Genomic DNA, 15798 nt, shown 5'->3' with positions numbered 1-15798 from the left:
TACTCAACCTGGCTCCAAGTCCCAGGCTTCCAGGTAAACGAGAACATTGGGCAAGCATGAAAATACCAGCAGGAGCATAGGTAGGTAGAGTAAAAGACAGGGACGCAGGGGGGAGAATTCAGGGAGCACTCTGAGCTACTAGACTTATACTTCTTAATTAACAAATGACTGTTTTCACCAAAGTACAGTTCTTTGCAAGGGATTGCATGGAATACCCATTGTAATCATTAAGCTACATAGCAACCTACCATTTGAAGTATAAACACTGCTTAAATATATGCAACACTCAGTCCAAATCTATCCGAAGGAGACAAGCATCACCAAAGAGCAATTATCAAAATAAAAATACAGAGTTCTTCCTGAAAGCTTTCAGGTTGATTTTACTGGAGAAGAGGAATTAACTTTGATGGGTTTTATTTATTTTACTTGTAGGGCGGGGGAGAATCGACCACACCTATACATACCTGAACATCAGCTTTGTACCAAGTGATGATGGGAAATGGGTTGCCAGATACCTCACAGAACAGACTTATGGGCTGATTGATAGTCACAGAAGCATTTGTCACCTTGTCCTGATCTCTGATTTCAGGTGGAACTGCAATCAAATAAGCTGCATAAATACTTATGTGAACATCTGGGTGCTTGGTTTTGCTTTTAATAAACATATTGTTTTATTAACTATTTATTTATTTTCATAAAATTTATAAACTTCTAAATTGCAAAAACACACCCTCAAAGTGGTTTTTGCAAAATATAACACTGCAAAATCAAGAAAGATTTACAACCCTGATTTGAAGCAAACAATAGTTAAAATACAGGTAGGTAGCCGTGTTGGTCTGAGTCGAAGCAAAATAAAAAAATTCCTTCAGTAGCACCTTAAAGACCAACTAAGTTTATATTTTGGTATGAGCTTTCGTGTGCATGCACACTTCTTCAGATACCACTTCTTCTTCAGATACACACTTCTTCTTCAGATACCACTTCTTCTTCTTCTTCTTCAGATACACACTTCTTCAGATACCACTTCAGGTATCTGAAGAAGTGTGCATGCACACGAAAGCTCATACCAAAATATAAACTTAGTTGGTCTTTAAGGTGCTACTGAAGGAATTTTTTTAAATAGTTAAAATACTAAAACAGATCAAAATTACCTGAACTTCCTAAGCATCTGGGTAAAGGTAAAGGTACCCCTGACCGCTAGGTCCAGTCGCGGACGACTCTGGGGTTGTGGCGCTCATCTCGCTCTATAGGCTGAGGGAGCCGGCGTTTGTCCACAGGCAGCATCCGGGTCATGTGGCCAGCATGACTAAGCCGCTTCTGGCGAACCAGAGCAGCGCACAGAAGCGCCGTTGACCTTCCCGCCAGAGCAGTACCTATTTATCTACTTGCACTGGTGTGCTTTCAAACTGCAAGGTGGGCAGGAGCTGGGACTGAACAATGGGAGCTCACCCAGTCGCGGGGATTTGAACCGCCGACCTTCTGATCAGCAAGCCCAAGGCTCAGTGGTTTAGACCACAGCGCCACCCGCGTCCCTAAGCATCTGGGTAGGCTTGTCTAAACAGGAATGTTTTTAGTAGGAACTGAGAAGGCTACAGTGAAGACGCCTGCCTGATCTCACTAGGCAGAAAGTTCCAAAGGGCAGACGCTGCCAAATCAAACAATTGAGTTCTTACAAATGCAGAAGGGGTTTTATGTGGCACCTGCAGCAGTACCCATTCCACCAATCGAAGCGGGCATTCTTGTCTTTTTTATTATTCAGCTTCCACTCACAATGAAATGTGGCCCCCACCCCCGGGGCTGACATTTATTCAACTAATACCAAAAACCTAGTCAATTTGCAAGCAGAGCCTTGGTTTTTTTTAAAAAAAAATTAATTGAAATAATAAAATAAATAACATTTGTAAATATAGCATTAGGTAAAAAGGTAAAGGTAAAGGACCCCTGGACAGTTAAGTCCAGTCAAAGGAGACTATGGGGTTGCTGCGCTCGTCCCGCTTTCAGGCCGAGGGAGTCGGCGTTTGTCCACAGACAGCTTTCCAGGTCATGTGGCCAGCAGGATTAAACCACTTCTGGCACAACGGAACATCGTGACAGAAACCAGAGCACACAGAAACAACGTTTACCTTCCTGCCGCAGTGGTACCTATTTATCTATTTGCACTGGCGTGCTTTCGAACTGCTAGTTTGGCAGGAACTGGGACAGAGCAACAGGAGCTCACTCTGTCACGGGGATTCGAACTGCCGGCCTTCCGATCAGCAAGCCCAAGAGACTCAGTGGTTTAGACCACAGCGCCACCCGTGTCCCTATAGCATTAGATAGATATCTGGTGCTTGTTTACCATAAACCTTCAGGCTGTAAGTTTTTTCTGTGCTTCCAGCTTCATTGACCGCAACGCAGACGTATTCTCCATTGTCATATGGTGTGACTGAAGCAATAACCAGTAGGGTGCCATCTTCCAAGATTGAAATGCCAGGTTCATTTCCAGTTAGCTCCTTGTTATTATGCAACCATTTTATCACAGGCTTTGGGGTACCTGCAGAGAAGGACAGAGAGTGCTATACGTGGCTTCTGAAATTTCACTTGAAAAAGGAAATACTTCACTCATAAGGTTTTTGGGAGTCTTCAATGAAACACATGCCAGTAATTAAACTGACACAAGCCCTGTATGGAGACAACAACAACCCAGGAACAAAGCACTCTGAGATTGTCTAACAATGCACTTAGATTGTATATAATTTTAATTTTCTGTTTTACAATTTAAAATACTCATTTTTACATCCTTAAGATATCAATGACTCCCCTTCTTTTATTTCCATGGTTCATTTTACATTTCATAAATCCCTGCATATTTTACAAAAAACCCTATATCATTCAGTATTCCATTATTACATACATCAAAACTTATTTACACTGTTGAATTTATCTTAACGCTGCCAGAGTTTTCAGTTGTCCACAGTTATTTCCCATATATTCAATAAATGTTTCCCAAGCTTCTTTAAACGTATGTTCTTCTTGTTCTCTTATTCTATATGTTTAGTCTGCGAGTTATGCATATTCTGACAACTTAAGTTGCTGTTCTTCTTTAGTTGGGACCCACAATGCACTCCTATTGAAGTATGTCAGCACACCCAGTGAACTTTTAAAACAATTAACTGGGTTTTCTTCCACTCACTCTCCCAGGAGTAGCTACTGGCAATGTGGCAGAGAAGATGTCTCAGGTTTCCAAGAACAATTGCAGGAGCTTCTAGGTGCATGAATAACATTGCATTCCATACCTTTGGCTGGACATGGAAAGGCAATTCGTTCCTTTGCTACTCTTTCCTGCAGCGGAGTGTTGTACGGCGGATCAAGCGCGCCTACAGAGGGAGGTTCTAAAGTGAGGGAAGGAACAGAAATTAAATATTGCATCACTTAATTTCCCAAAATGTGTAAGTTTCTCAAAATTCTGTTTTAAAACTCAGAAATACTAATTCATCCGATACAATGGCACCTCGGTTTTTGAACATCTCCACTAACAAACATTTCGGTTTTCCAACGTCGTAAACCTGGAAGTAAATGTTTCAGTTTTCAAATATGCCTCGGAGGTCGAACATGATACTCAGCTTCCGCTGAGTGCAAGATCCTGAGGCCTGGCTGTCGGCTACCGAGTTTTTGGTTTTCAAATGTTTCAGAATTCGAACGGTCTTCCAGAATGGATTATGTTCAAAAACCGAGGTACCACTGTATTCAAATTACATGGTTTCATTCCTAATTTTTAAAGCACGTTTTAAAATATGAAAGTTTGATTTCACTCTCTGGGTAGCACATTTGGTTCCTCATTTCACTTCACATGGTGACTAGGGGTGCACTAGAACTTTTCAGTGAAAAAACACACACTTTCTCTGAATACAAACCGCATGTGTCTGCAAGCCTGGCTTTTTACCTGAGGCTTGAAATAGGTAAAGGTAAAGGTAAAGGACCCCTGGGCGGTTAAGTCCAGTCAAAGGAGACTATGGGGTTGCAGCGCTCATCTCGCTTTCCAGCCAAGGGAGCCGGCGTTTGTCCACAGACAGCTTTCCGGGTCATGTGGCCAGCAGGACTAAACCACTTCTGGTTTACCCCAAAAACCAGAATGCACGGAAATGCCATTTACCTTCCTGCTGCAGCAGCACTAATTTATCTACTTGCACTGGCGTGTTTTCGAAATGCTGGGTTGGCAGGAGCTGGGACAGAGCAACGGGAGCTCACCCTGTCACAGGGATTCAACCCACCGAACTTCCAATCTGCAGGCCCAAGAGGCTCAGTGGTTTAGACCACAGCGTCACCCATTCTCTGAATGCCACATTGTCTGATTGCAAACCACATGTGTCTGCAAGCCTGGCTTCTTACCTGAGGCTTGAAATACACCTTTGTGTCTATTAGCAAATGGTCGAGGTGAGAAGCAAGGCTGCCACCTGCTGGGCCAGGTCAGATTCTGGACAGCCCAACTGTAGCCCAGCTTGCCTCTGGTCAGATATGAATGGGACATGGATGCAATCAACTCTATATAATTTTTATTTGACTTTTTATTTGATGCTTATGCTGCTTTAAGATTACGTATTATCATTAATCTACCATTAAGGAACAGAGTGGGGTATCTATATGAATAACAACACACAAAATAATCTCTAGAAAGCAGCCAGTGTTTGCAAACCAGGGTGAAATTGCCCATGTCTGATGTTACAAGAGAGAGTGGCAATTGCACTACTGAGGATATAGAGAAGAGAATTTAAAAATGCATCACTGAAAGCTTGTTTAAGGCTATGCTGGCGGCATACATTAACTACACTGGAGGTGTCAGAAGCTTCAGGCCAATTTCTCGTACATTCTTTACTAGTATATATCTGAAGACTGCCGCATGTATCCTTGTAGCTAAAAGAATTATCCAGAGAAAGTGGAAGTCTGCAAGACCCCTGTCATATACATAGTGGCCAAACAAGCTCCCTACCACTTCACTAAGAGAGAAAATGATACTGTTGAAACAAAAAGCTTGAACAAGATAACGTCTGGTCTCATGTTAAACAGTTGAATCCTACTCAGATGAAATACATATTTTTCTCACATGCTTCTCGTTTTGTGCTATTGCATACTAAAAAAAGAAAGGGGTCCATTACTGTGCTAACATATAGTACCTTGAACGTGGACCGTTATTTCAGCTTCATCGCGGCCGGCAATGTTACTTGCCACACATTTGTAAATTCCTGAGTCTGATACCAAGACTTTGCTGATTCTGAGAGCCCCATCTGAAGAGGCGCCATATTGCCTGTTGTCTACCAAAATGGGACTTTGGTCTTTACGCCAAGTGATCGTTGGAGGTGGGATTCCATGTGCGTTGCAAGGTATATCGATTCTGGAACCAGCTTTTGCTTTCATCACTCGAGGCCCACGTTGTATCTTTGGAGGAACTAGGCAAAGTGAGTTAGTTAGTGCTGACACATAAAGGTTTTATCAGATAATTCAGTAAGATATGATCGATGGGAGTATAGCACCTGGCCTCTACATGGTTTAAAGACTTTGAAAATCAATGAAGAGCACCCTCTTAACTCTTAACCCCAGCTAGCATGGCCAGAGGCATAGGAAGGTCAGGTGGTACCCAGTGTGGAAAATTTCTGGTCACGCCCCCCCCCCCCCGGCAAAGGTAAGGCAAGGCCTAATCTACTCAGCCTAGTCTCATTTTATTCACATAGGCAGACTTTCCAGGACCCGGAAAGCCCAGCGGAGGGTAGGGCAGTAGGGTGGTTCATTACAAACTTTTTTTAAAAAAATCCTGCTCGAAAGGTCTTATCTTACTAAACTAGGTATTATATAGCTATATCTGAAATTTTGTGCATATCAGTTAATATCTTGACCCCGCTCCTCTGAATTGAAATTTCAGCCTTCACGACATAGGGAAACGGCCAAGTATTTTCGTGGAGGAGGGTCAAGATATTAACTGATATGCATGAAATTTCAGATATAGCTATATAATCCCTATTGTTGAAAGATAAGGCCTTTGGAGCAGGCATTTATTTTTTTTAAAAGGTTTTTTTATGAACCACCCTAGTAGGGCAGTAATTGTTCCTTGATAATTTGTCACCCACCCTCCACGGTGGCACCCAGGGCGACCCTCCCCCCTCCCCCCTTCCTACGCCCCTGAACATGGCCAATGGTCAGAGTGGTGGTCCAGAAACATCTAGTGAGCCACAGGTTCGCCATCCCTATTCTTAACCATACCGATTGTGAAGCAAATTCCAATTGCTAAAGCACATAAAGAGGCATATGTTGAGTTTATTTAGGGCGGAATTCAATGTTGTGTTTTTACCATCGTTCCATCAGCGCAGGCATTCCAGCTTCCCAAACAGAACCATCTCCCCTCTCCTCCCCTTGAATATAGAGGGAGGAGGAGGAGAGGCTGCGGCCGCCAAGGCCCAGTCCCTTGCGGTGCGCTAGCTCTGAACTGCAGAGAGCAGAGCCGCCCTGGGCGGGAAGAATGGGAGAGCGGAGCAGAACGCAAGGAGTCTTCTTTTTTTATTTATTTCAAAAAATGCTTTTTGCGTGCATGTCTAATCTTGCCCCTTTCTCCAATTTATTTATTGGTATGTGTTTTTATTTTTTGTAAATCTACCAAAGAATAAAAATAAATAAATAAAAGCGGGATTAAGGGCAAGAGAACAAAAAAGGGGGGTTGAGGAGGGTCAGTTGGAGGGGAGTGAGAGGTGCCCCTATTTTCACCTGAGAAATGCTGGAGGGTCTGTGATTTTGTGGGTTTCTTTGGTGTCTGCAAAGGCCGTTAAAGATGCCTGGTGCACAGCACTTTCATTAAGATAGGATTTGTGGAAGAGGACATTCCAACAGACTGTGCCCAAGAAGCCTTAGGGTGTCAAGACCGAGGTGTCCCTCTTAAAATATATCGAAAGATTCTGGTGCCAGCAACTGAATGTACGTCTAGATATTTCCCCCCACTGACTCAGAAAGGACTCTTACTGCACTCTAAACGGCTTACCATGTACATTGAGCTTCACTGACTGAGTCGCATTCCCGGCAATGTTTGTGGCTACACAGAGATACATGCCGCTGTCTGAAACCCGTGTCTCGGTGATCTTCATTGACCCTGAAGGGAGGAAGGTGTGTCTGGAAAAAATAGGAAACAGATACGACTATATAAATATTTACCATGAGGGGGAATGCACGTTGCTGAGACATTAGTAATGAATACCACACGCTAAACGGCATCTGTTCAGTATTAATTTTTGCTCAGATTGGCCCGGTTTTCACCTAACTGTGCTTGCGATCTGTTTTCCTTCTTCCTTCTACATATCTTGCGAATGAAGTAAGAGACTGAGAACAACCCCAAAAAAATCCCCTTTTAAATATGCCATGCCATCCAATCTATGGAGAAGTTAGCGGATTTTTCTATTGTCCTTTTACACTTCAGGAAGTCTCCCCCAGCCCAGCCCAGCCCATATATCATCGCATGGCGTGTTCACTGAAAACAGGAATTGAGGGACCTCCATTGGAAGTAAAACTTTCCTGGTCCAGAAACAGGTCCCTTTGGGTGTTAGCCACTGAAGGAGGTGTACCAAAATGGCTGGGCACAGAGCCCCACAGACAACCCCCCCCCCCAATGTTCCCTACTCCTGTATGTGGGCAGCTGAAGGGAACTGCATAACCTTTTCAAGAGTAGCTTGATATTGCTGCTGAGGATCAACTGGGAGTGCAGAACAAGCATGCACAAGACCTATAAAATCTTTGGAGAAAAGCAAATTTCTAACAATAGCTGTATTTTGCCTCACATATTGTTTTGGGAAATGCAAATTCCATAGGCTCACGTTAAAATGTAAACTGAACCAAATTTCTCCCCCATCCCTGGTCAGAAGTGACAGACCATGTATTCAATGTATTCTTTGAAAAGGAGGGATTCTCTATGTTAGTAATAGTCCCCACGCTTATACTTCATTCAGTAGTGGAGCTTCATGCTCCAGCACTGGGGGCAGGGGCAGGGCACACCTCCCGGAGGGCCGTAGCACACGTTCCGGGGCTGTGGCGCGCCTCCCGGAGGGGCGTAACACGCGTTCCCGGGGTAGGGTGTGCGTTTTGGGGGTGGGGCACCCCCGCGATGGCGCCCCTTGGAACCCGCCACTCGGGGCGGCCCGCCCCTACCACCCCTATCTTCCTACGCCCCTTACTTCATTCTAAAGTCATTAATGCTGATTTACAACTAATTACTATACTGCTACTAACAGCAAAACAATGTACTGCTGAAAAAAATTGGAACAACAGAAATCTTCTACGGTAACTGATTAAGCAAAACATGGCAAACTATATTAGTGTTAAAACATGCATATGAGGAAAAACACAATACTTAATAAGCAAGGAAACAAATTGATTGAGAGGTGGGTCTTGTTTTTCCATTTCCGGAATGACGAAGTAAATGATTATATTTCCCCCTTTAATTTATTCATGGTATTATAGAGTTTTGGTTATATTGTCTCTCTCCCCTTTTCATATGTCATTTCCATGTTGCAATTGCTGTTTGTTTTTCCTATTTTTCATTTATTTATTTTCTTGTCTTCTTTTTCTTCTTGCACGAGAAGCAAAGCTGCTCAATGTAAAATGGCTTTTGTCCCACACTGTCACAACCTAGTATTGATAAGAATTATTTTAAAAAAAGAAAAAGAAATAGGCATCCATGCCAAAACAAAGCACAGCTCAAGACAGAGCTAGATTTCGTTCCCAAGCGATATTCTGACGCTATGTCTGAGCCGTATAATCCCAGTCAGGTGAGGAACAGAAAATGAGGGGCAGGGAGAAAGTGAAGCCAAGCTAAACAGCAGATAAACAAAGCCATGACAGGAATTAGATTTGGAAACAAGAAAAAGCTGGGAGACAGGAGCAGAACCCGACGCAAGACCAAAAATGGGGCTACGCAATCAACAGCTGTGCTTGATATCTGTTGCTGCACAATACCCACTTCCAGCTGTACATCAAGGCAGCCCCATTTTTTTAAAAAAATCCCAATAATAGCATTTTAGGAAGAAAGTTCTCGGCCAGGAATGGGAAACTGGATCTGCCCCGTGGGCCAGATCCTGACCACTCCCAGTCCCTGCAGGCCAGCGAGACCCCCGCCCACCACCTGAGAATCATCTGACGTGAAGCTAAGTGTTCGCCTTTGTGGTTCGAAATCAAACTGCACCAGCAAAGGCACAGATGGCTTGAAGGTGCAGCCTTCTCTTAACACCAGCTAAATTGGCTAAAATGTACAAGACAAGAGCTAATGAGTGCTGGAAATGAAGAGAAAGGGAAGGTATCTTCTACCACATGTGGTGGACTTGTAAAGAGGTGAAGTCTTATGTACTAAGCTTGTCCTAGAACAATAGGCAAGTAGGATCCTAGAATGCAACAACTGATTGGCTTGCAGGAGAAGACCAATCAGGCTCCAGGAAGAAGTTAATCAGCCTATTAGGCTGGTAGGATCATAGAATGCAACAAGTGATTTAGCCTGCAGGAAAAGACCAATCAGGCTCCAGGCGGGAAGCAGAATCAGCCAATGAGACGGGACTCATTGTGTAAATAATGTACAGTGGTGCCTCGACTTACGAATTTAATCCGTTCCGAAGGCACCTTCGTAGGTCAAAAAATTCGTTAAGTCTAAAAACGCCATTGGAAACGAGATTTCCCATAGGAATGCATTGGAAACGAAAAAATTCGTAAGTCGAAGCAACCCTATCTAAACATTCGTAAGTCGAAAAACCCCTATCTAAAACCGCCGCGGTTTTCTTTCGGATGTCAAGACATTCGTAAGCGCGCGGCCATTACCCCCATTTGTAAGTCAAAAAATTCGGTTGTCGAGTCGTTCGTAACCCTAACCCTAACCACTGTATATAAAAGCCTGAGGTTTGGGGGGGGGCATTTCATTCACTGTTTTACAAGCTGCAATAAAGAGCATGAAGTGACTACAGTATATTTCATTAAGGCTTTCTGGGAAATGGTATATAATGAGCTAAAGAAAATGTTTTAAAATACTTTTGTTAAAAAACCAGAAGCCTTTTTACTGAGTGTAGTGGGTGAAGAGATACCAAGGGAAGATAAAAGACTGTTTATGTATGTAACAACTGCAGCAAGAATTCTTTTAGCCCCAAAATGGAAACAAGAAGAAGTACCTTGCTCGGCCGGCACTTCCTTTTTTATTTTTTCTTCTCCCGATGTTGCCGGGCGAGGGGCGGGCCAGCAAGGAGGGGCGTCACGCCAGTCAGCTACTAGCGTGGCGCCTCACTAGCCCGCCCCTCGCCCGGCAACGTCGGGAGAAGAAAAAAATAAGAAACAAAGCCACAGGCGAGGGCGGTGGTGGTGGGGGGTAGGCTGGGCAGCGCCCTCTCCATTTTGGCGCCCTAGGCGATGGCCTAGTTCGCCTAAATGGACACACTGGCCCTGCACGTGTTTTAACTTTGGGTTCAAAATCAAAAGGTGTGGATCTCTTAAAATGGAGAGACTACAACGTTGCAATTTATTTTGCAAACTACTGTGTCGTCGCAGACATCGCTGTCTATACATGATGGCCCCGATCCAATGCACAAGAGCAGCACACAGCTAAGCAGCAAAGCTATTGGAATCAGGCACCTATTGGGAATCTGACAGTCAAAGGTAAGGCACTGACACGTCTACAATATGTTGTCTTACTGCGGCTGAATAGGAGTTTGAGACTCAGCATTGAGTTCTTGCAATGTTTCAGTTATTGGGGATGGGTAGATTAATTTCATAAGACTTTTCTGCTCGGAAACGTTTCAAGGCTAGTATAGATGAGTTGACATTTTCTTGTTGCTATTCTTATGTCAAACAATGTTCTGTAAAGCTACCCCTGGGCCTGAAAAAATGAAGCATTTCAAAAAGTTTGAAACTTGTTTTGTTCTTGTAACCACATATTAGAATAGGGCACATAGCATTACTAATACAAAAGCAATGAGCAGCCAGAAAGTGTAGAAACTGCATTGTAAAATCCTATTAGATTGTCTAATTTGAACAAAGTATGTTTTGCAATACAAATTCACAATGCTGCCTTGACTCAGCGTGGAAAACCACAAAAAGCACAGTGGGATTTGGAAGAATTTGTTGATTCCGATGCAAACCCTCCAGTGTCAACTCAAGGATTTCAACAAACAGGCTAGAGAAACTGGAATCAAAATTTTGGACCATAGAGAATTGAGATAAAGCTAACATTCCTGGCACAGCCCAGGAAAGTGTATTAAAAGACCACACCAAAAAGATTCTCTTTTTTGTACATTTACTGAATGAAAAAGCAGGCAGCCATGCAAATATGTGAGCAATCAACCAGGCAAATTTACAGTGGTGAACCTCAGGCAGAGCTTATCTGTGCCACAAATTTATTTATGAGTTTTGTATAATTTAACAGCATGGCTTCCCCTCGAAGAACCCTACTATTTATAAATTGGTGAGGTTGCTGAGAAAGATCGCCTGCTTCCTCCCCCACAGAACTACATTTCCTTGGATTCCCTATAAAAAGGAAATTAATTAAAAACAAAAAAAGGCACATTGCACACTGAAGAGCTCCCCTTCCCGGGGAACAGAAATAAAAAAGCAGGGTGAAACACTACTTTTGGATACCTTAATATAACTTTGTAGATCTTTATAAACACAAGAGAGTATCTAGCAAGCCCTGAATGTTTTTATTTTGAATTTGTCCTACAGATGACAAACAAATACAGTGGTACCTCTACTTACGAATTTAATGCCTTCCGAATGCACATTCGTAAGTCGAAAAAAATTGTAAGTTGAATCCCATAGGAATGCATTGGGAGAAAAAATTCGTAAGTAGAAGCAACCCTATCTAAAAATTCGTAAGTAGAAAAAAATCCTATCTAAACCGCATCCAAGATGGCGGACGGAGCTCCATTCGTAAGTAGAAACATTCGTAAGTAGAGTTACCACTGTAGAACTCTTACCTTGGAGAGTATGGAGAGATAAGTTGCATTTCTTTAGCCCAGGTTATTATAGGTGGCGGCAAACTTTTCACCTCACAGGGAAGTGTGACTTCTTCCCCGGCAGTCACTGAAATCTCGATTGGATTGTCCCGCGAAAATCCTTGCTGGTCTCCAGGTCTGGACACTCTTGGTTTCACTGCAATAGAACGTTCATAAAATCAAAGCATATCTAGGCATTCTGTTCCTATATGGTTCGCCCTAGATATCCCCTTTTACCCCTTTATCCCTATTTTGTTTTATTTGGCACCTGTTATTATATTTTGTTCTGTTTTACTATCCCTGTAGTTATTGCACACACAAAAGTATCCAGGTACCAAAGCATATTATATCCAAAAACCTTTCCCTTCAGCTCAATGTGTGCTGCATTCTGGATCCGCTGCACACTCCATTCACGACTGCCAAAAATGCTTGTAGTCAAAACACTGGAAGTGGAAGATAGAGTCAAAGGGATAATCACTATCCCTCAGCCCGCTGGATTTCAATTCAGGTCATCCAACAGTCTATCCTCTGGACTTTTCAAGCTCCCCATGTGGGCTAGCTTACTGGAAATGAATATTCAGGTGTCAGTTACTGAGCATCTTGATAAATGCAGTAGTGAACCGCATAGTAGGGTGGAAGTTTTTCCCTTTCCCTTTGGCTTTGCTTTGCTTTCCTTCCCTTTTCCCTTCAGCCGTAGCCAAGTAAGAATGTCTCCCATAAACACGGTTTTAAAAGTGAGTTTGTAAGTGACTGTGGAGGTCAATTCTGAATCCACATGTCCTTCCACAGTAGGGAAGTAGGTTTCCAGGCGGGAGTTGATCATGGTGAGGGTTTGCCAAGCGTGCCTTCCTCTTAGTGCGTTTCTCCATTTCGTCCTGAGTTCGAGTGTCTTCAAAGCCCATGACACCTTTGGTAAAGGCTATTCTCCAACTGGAGCACTCGCAAGCCAGTGTTTCCCAGTTGTTGGTGTTTATACTACTTTTTTTAGATTTGCCTTGAGGGAGTCTTTAAACCTCTTTTGTTGACCACCAGCATTACGATTTCCATTTTTAAGTTCGGAATAGAATAGCTGCTTTGGAAGACGATAATCGGGCATCCGCACAACGTGACCAGTCCAACTAAGTGGATGTTGAAGAATCATTGCTTTGACACTGGGGATCTTTGCTTCTTCCAGTACACTGGTGTTAGTTTGCCTGTCTTCCCAAGTGATGTGCAAAAATTTTCAGAGACACCATTGATGGAATCTTTCAAGTTGGAGATGGCGTTTATAAGTATACAATAAGGTTGGTAGTACAATATCTTTGTAAACAAGCATTTTGGTTTCCCTGCGAACACTCTGCACTTCAATTGCGAGAAAGCTGCACTCGCAGAGCTCAGGCGATGCTGGGTTTTGGCATCAATGTCAGACCTTGTGGAAAGGTAACTGCCCAGGTATGTCAAAGTACACATCTGACAGCCAGTTGCTCACCTCACTCTGCTTACTGGGAGGGAGGAGCATGCAGTGCAAACAAACCAGCAGCAGCTGATTGATTCTGCCAGTGCATTTGCACCACACTAGTCTCACCTCACCACCTCCTTGTCCCTCCCCCTTCCAGTAAGCAGTATTGATGCAACCAACCAGAGAGCACCACTTCTCCTCCACACTGTCTGCTATTGGATAAATTTAAGTTAAACCATAAAGGTATCCTACATTATGGCCCCCTAAGGGACGTTGTTTATTATTATTATTATGGTGGCTCCCAACAGAATATTAAAAACACATTAAATCAGGCATGTCAAACATGCGGCCCTCCAGATGTTTTGGACTACAATTCCCATCTTCCCCAACCACTGGTCCTGCTAGCTAGGGATCATGGGAGTTGTAGGCCAAAACATCTGGAGGGCCGCATGTTTGACATGCCTGCATTAAATCATCAAACATTTAATACTTTCTTAAACAGGGTTGCCTTCAGGTGTCTTCTAAAAGTCAGATAGTTGTTTATTTCCTTGGAATTAGATGGGAGGGTGTTCCACAGGGCTGGTGTCACTACTGAGAAGGCCCTCTGCCTGGTTCACTGTAACCTTGCAGTGAGGGAACCACCAGAAGGCTCTCAGAGGTGGACCTCAGTGTCCGGGCTGAACGATGGGGTATACTCCTTGAGGTATACTGGGCCGAGGCCAAAAAGCCGGAAGTAAACATGATCTGAATATGCAGGCTTTAGTATCTACTTACCATAGACAGCCAGTTGAACTTTGCGCGTTGCATAAAGGTAAAGGTAAAGGGACCCCTGGCCATTAGGTCCAGTCGTGACCGACTCTGGGGTTGTGCGCTCATCTCGCATTATTGGCCGAGGGAGCCGGCGTATAGCTTCCAGGTCATGTGGCCAGCATGACAAAGCCACTTCTGGCAAACCAGAGCAGCACATGGAAACACCGTTTACCTTCCTGCTGTAGCGGTTCCTATTTATCTACTTGCATTTTGACATGCTTTCGAACTGCTAGGTTGGCAGGAGCAGGGACCAAGCAACGGGAGCTCACCCCATCACAGGGATTCGAACCGCCGACCTTCTGATCAGCAAGCCCTAGGCTCAGTGGTTTAACCACAGCGCCACCTGGGTCCCTACTTACCATAGACAGTCAGTTGAACTTTGCGCGTTGCATAGCCTGCCGCATTTGTTGCAGTGCAGATGTATTCCCCAGACTCCTCACCTCCTGGAGAAACTACGTACAGACTCCCATCAGACCCCGCAGAAAATTTCAGATTGCTGGGAGAAATCACCTCTCCTTTCTGGGGAAGACAGGAAAAAGCCAATGGGAGGGACTTAATCAGATGAAATAATGTAAGAATATCTGAGAATTCTTGACAGAAGAAGACTTTTTAAATGTTTCTTTTGATGCTGCCTTTACATTGAAATGGACAGTATGGCAACAATTACATCAACTACCTGACTTGTGCAAACGACGTCAATTGTGTGAAATGATGCAGACAGCGAAGCAAATCATGTAGTACTTGGTGGAGAATGAATTGCAGCAAAATGGAAATGCCGCTGGCTGTGACAAATACAGAATGAAAATCACTGCTCTTTTACAGCCCTGCGTAAGAATAGCCATGCTGTCAGAACAATGATCCATCTAATTCCTTACTCTTGCTGAGTTAGCCTTCTGTTTGATTATTGGTATTAACCGTTTTATTGATTTTTGCATTAATTATTGCTTGCTGCCTCAGTTGTGAGAAGTTAGGATGTAAATATTTATAATGGGGGGGGACCTACAAAGGGCCATTCACAAACGGGTAGGATTCTACCCATCTCTCCAAAATATAGGGCTTTGTTGGCTGTGGGTCTTTGATTGTGAAACACACACACACAAACACACACCTTATCCATTCACTCAGTGCTTTCCTTTATGCTCTGTAGGCATCAATTAAAAACACTATTATTTACACCATTACCTTGCAGGCATGTTCTTATTTATAGTTAAGCTTATTTATAGTTAAGCTTTTGATGCATGCCCTTGAAGATGTCTACAGAGATGCTTTTATTGATTTATTTCACTGCTGTTTTAGCTGTCACTTTTATTTATTCTATGGACTTGTCACAAGCCACCTTGGGAACTCAGACTGGAAGGCAGGATATAAATATTTTAAGTAACTAAACCTATGTATTTATTGAATTCCTCTCAGAAGCCATTAGGATTGCCAAGCATTACTTGGTAGTTTTTGTAGACTAGTTAATGGGGCCAACTTGACTGAGTAAGGGTGAGGGGAAAGAAAGGCAAACCTTGCTTATTCCTTAGGCTGGCTTGATGTTGGCTTGCTATTATTCTATGATTTGTTTATTTTTTTTAG

At 43.3% G+C, this 15798-nt stretch overlaps 1 protein-coding gene across 3 annotated transcripts in view; it reads right to left on the bottom strand.

Annotated features, from left to right (window-relative positions):
* HMCN1 (hemicentin 1) overlaps positions 1–15798 on the bottom strand; it is a 280560-nt gene that overhangs the window by 154732 nt on the left and 110030 nt on the right. For all 3 annotated transcript variants that reach the window (XM_060276655.1, XM_060276656.1, XM_060276657.1), the window contains exons 21-27: positions 14580–14739; positions 11955–12129; positions 7001–7128; positions 5151–5423; positions 3276–3371; positions 2339–2533; positions 465–595 (exon numbers count right to left, since the gene is read on the bottom strand). In XM_060276655.1, coding sequence (XP_060132638.1) covers positions 465–595; positions 2339–2533; positions 3276–3371; positions 5151–5423; positions 7001–7128; positions 11955–12129; positions 14580–14739 — 1158 coding nt within the window. The remainder of the gene's footprint in view (positions 1–464; positions 596–2338; positions 2534–3275; positions 3372–5150; positions 5424–7000; positions 7129–11954; positions 12130–14579; positions 14740–15798) is intronic.

Source organism: Zootoca vivipara, chromosome 7 (assembly GCF_963506605.1).
Source record: "Zootoca vivipara chromosome 7, rZooViv1.1, whole genome shotgun sequence".
In the NCBI taxonomy this organism is placed as follows: Eukaryota; Metazoa; Chordata; class Lepidosauria; order Squamata; family Lacertidae; genus Zootoca; species Zootoca vivipara.
The sequence above is the reverse complement of the archived record's forward strand: the minus strand, read 5'-3'. Positions and strand labels throughout refer to the sequence as shown.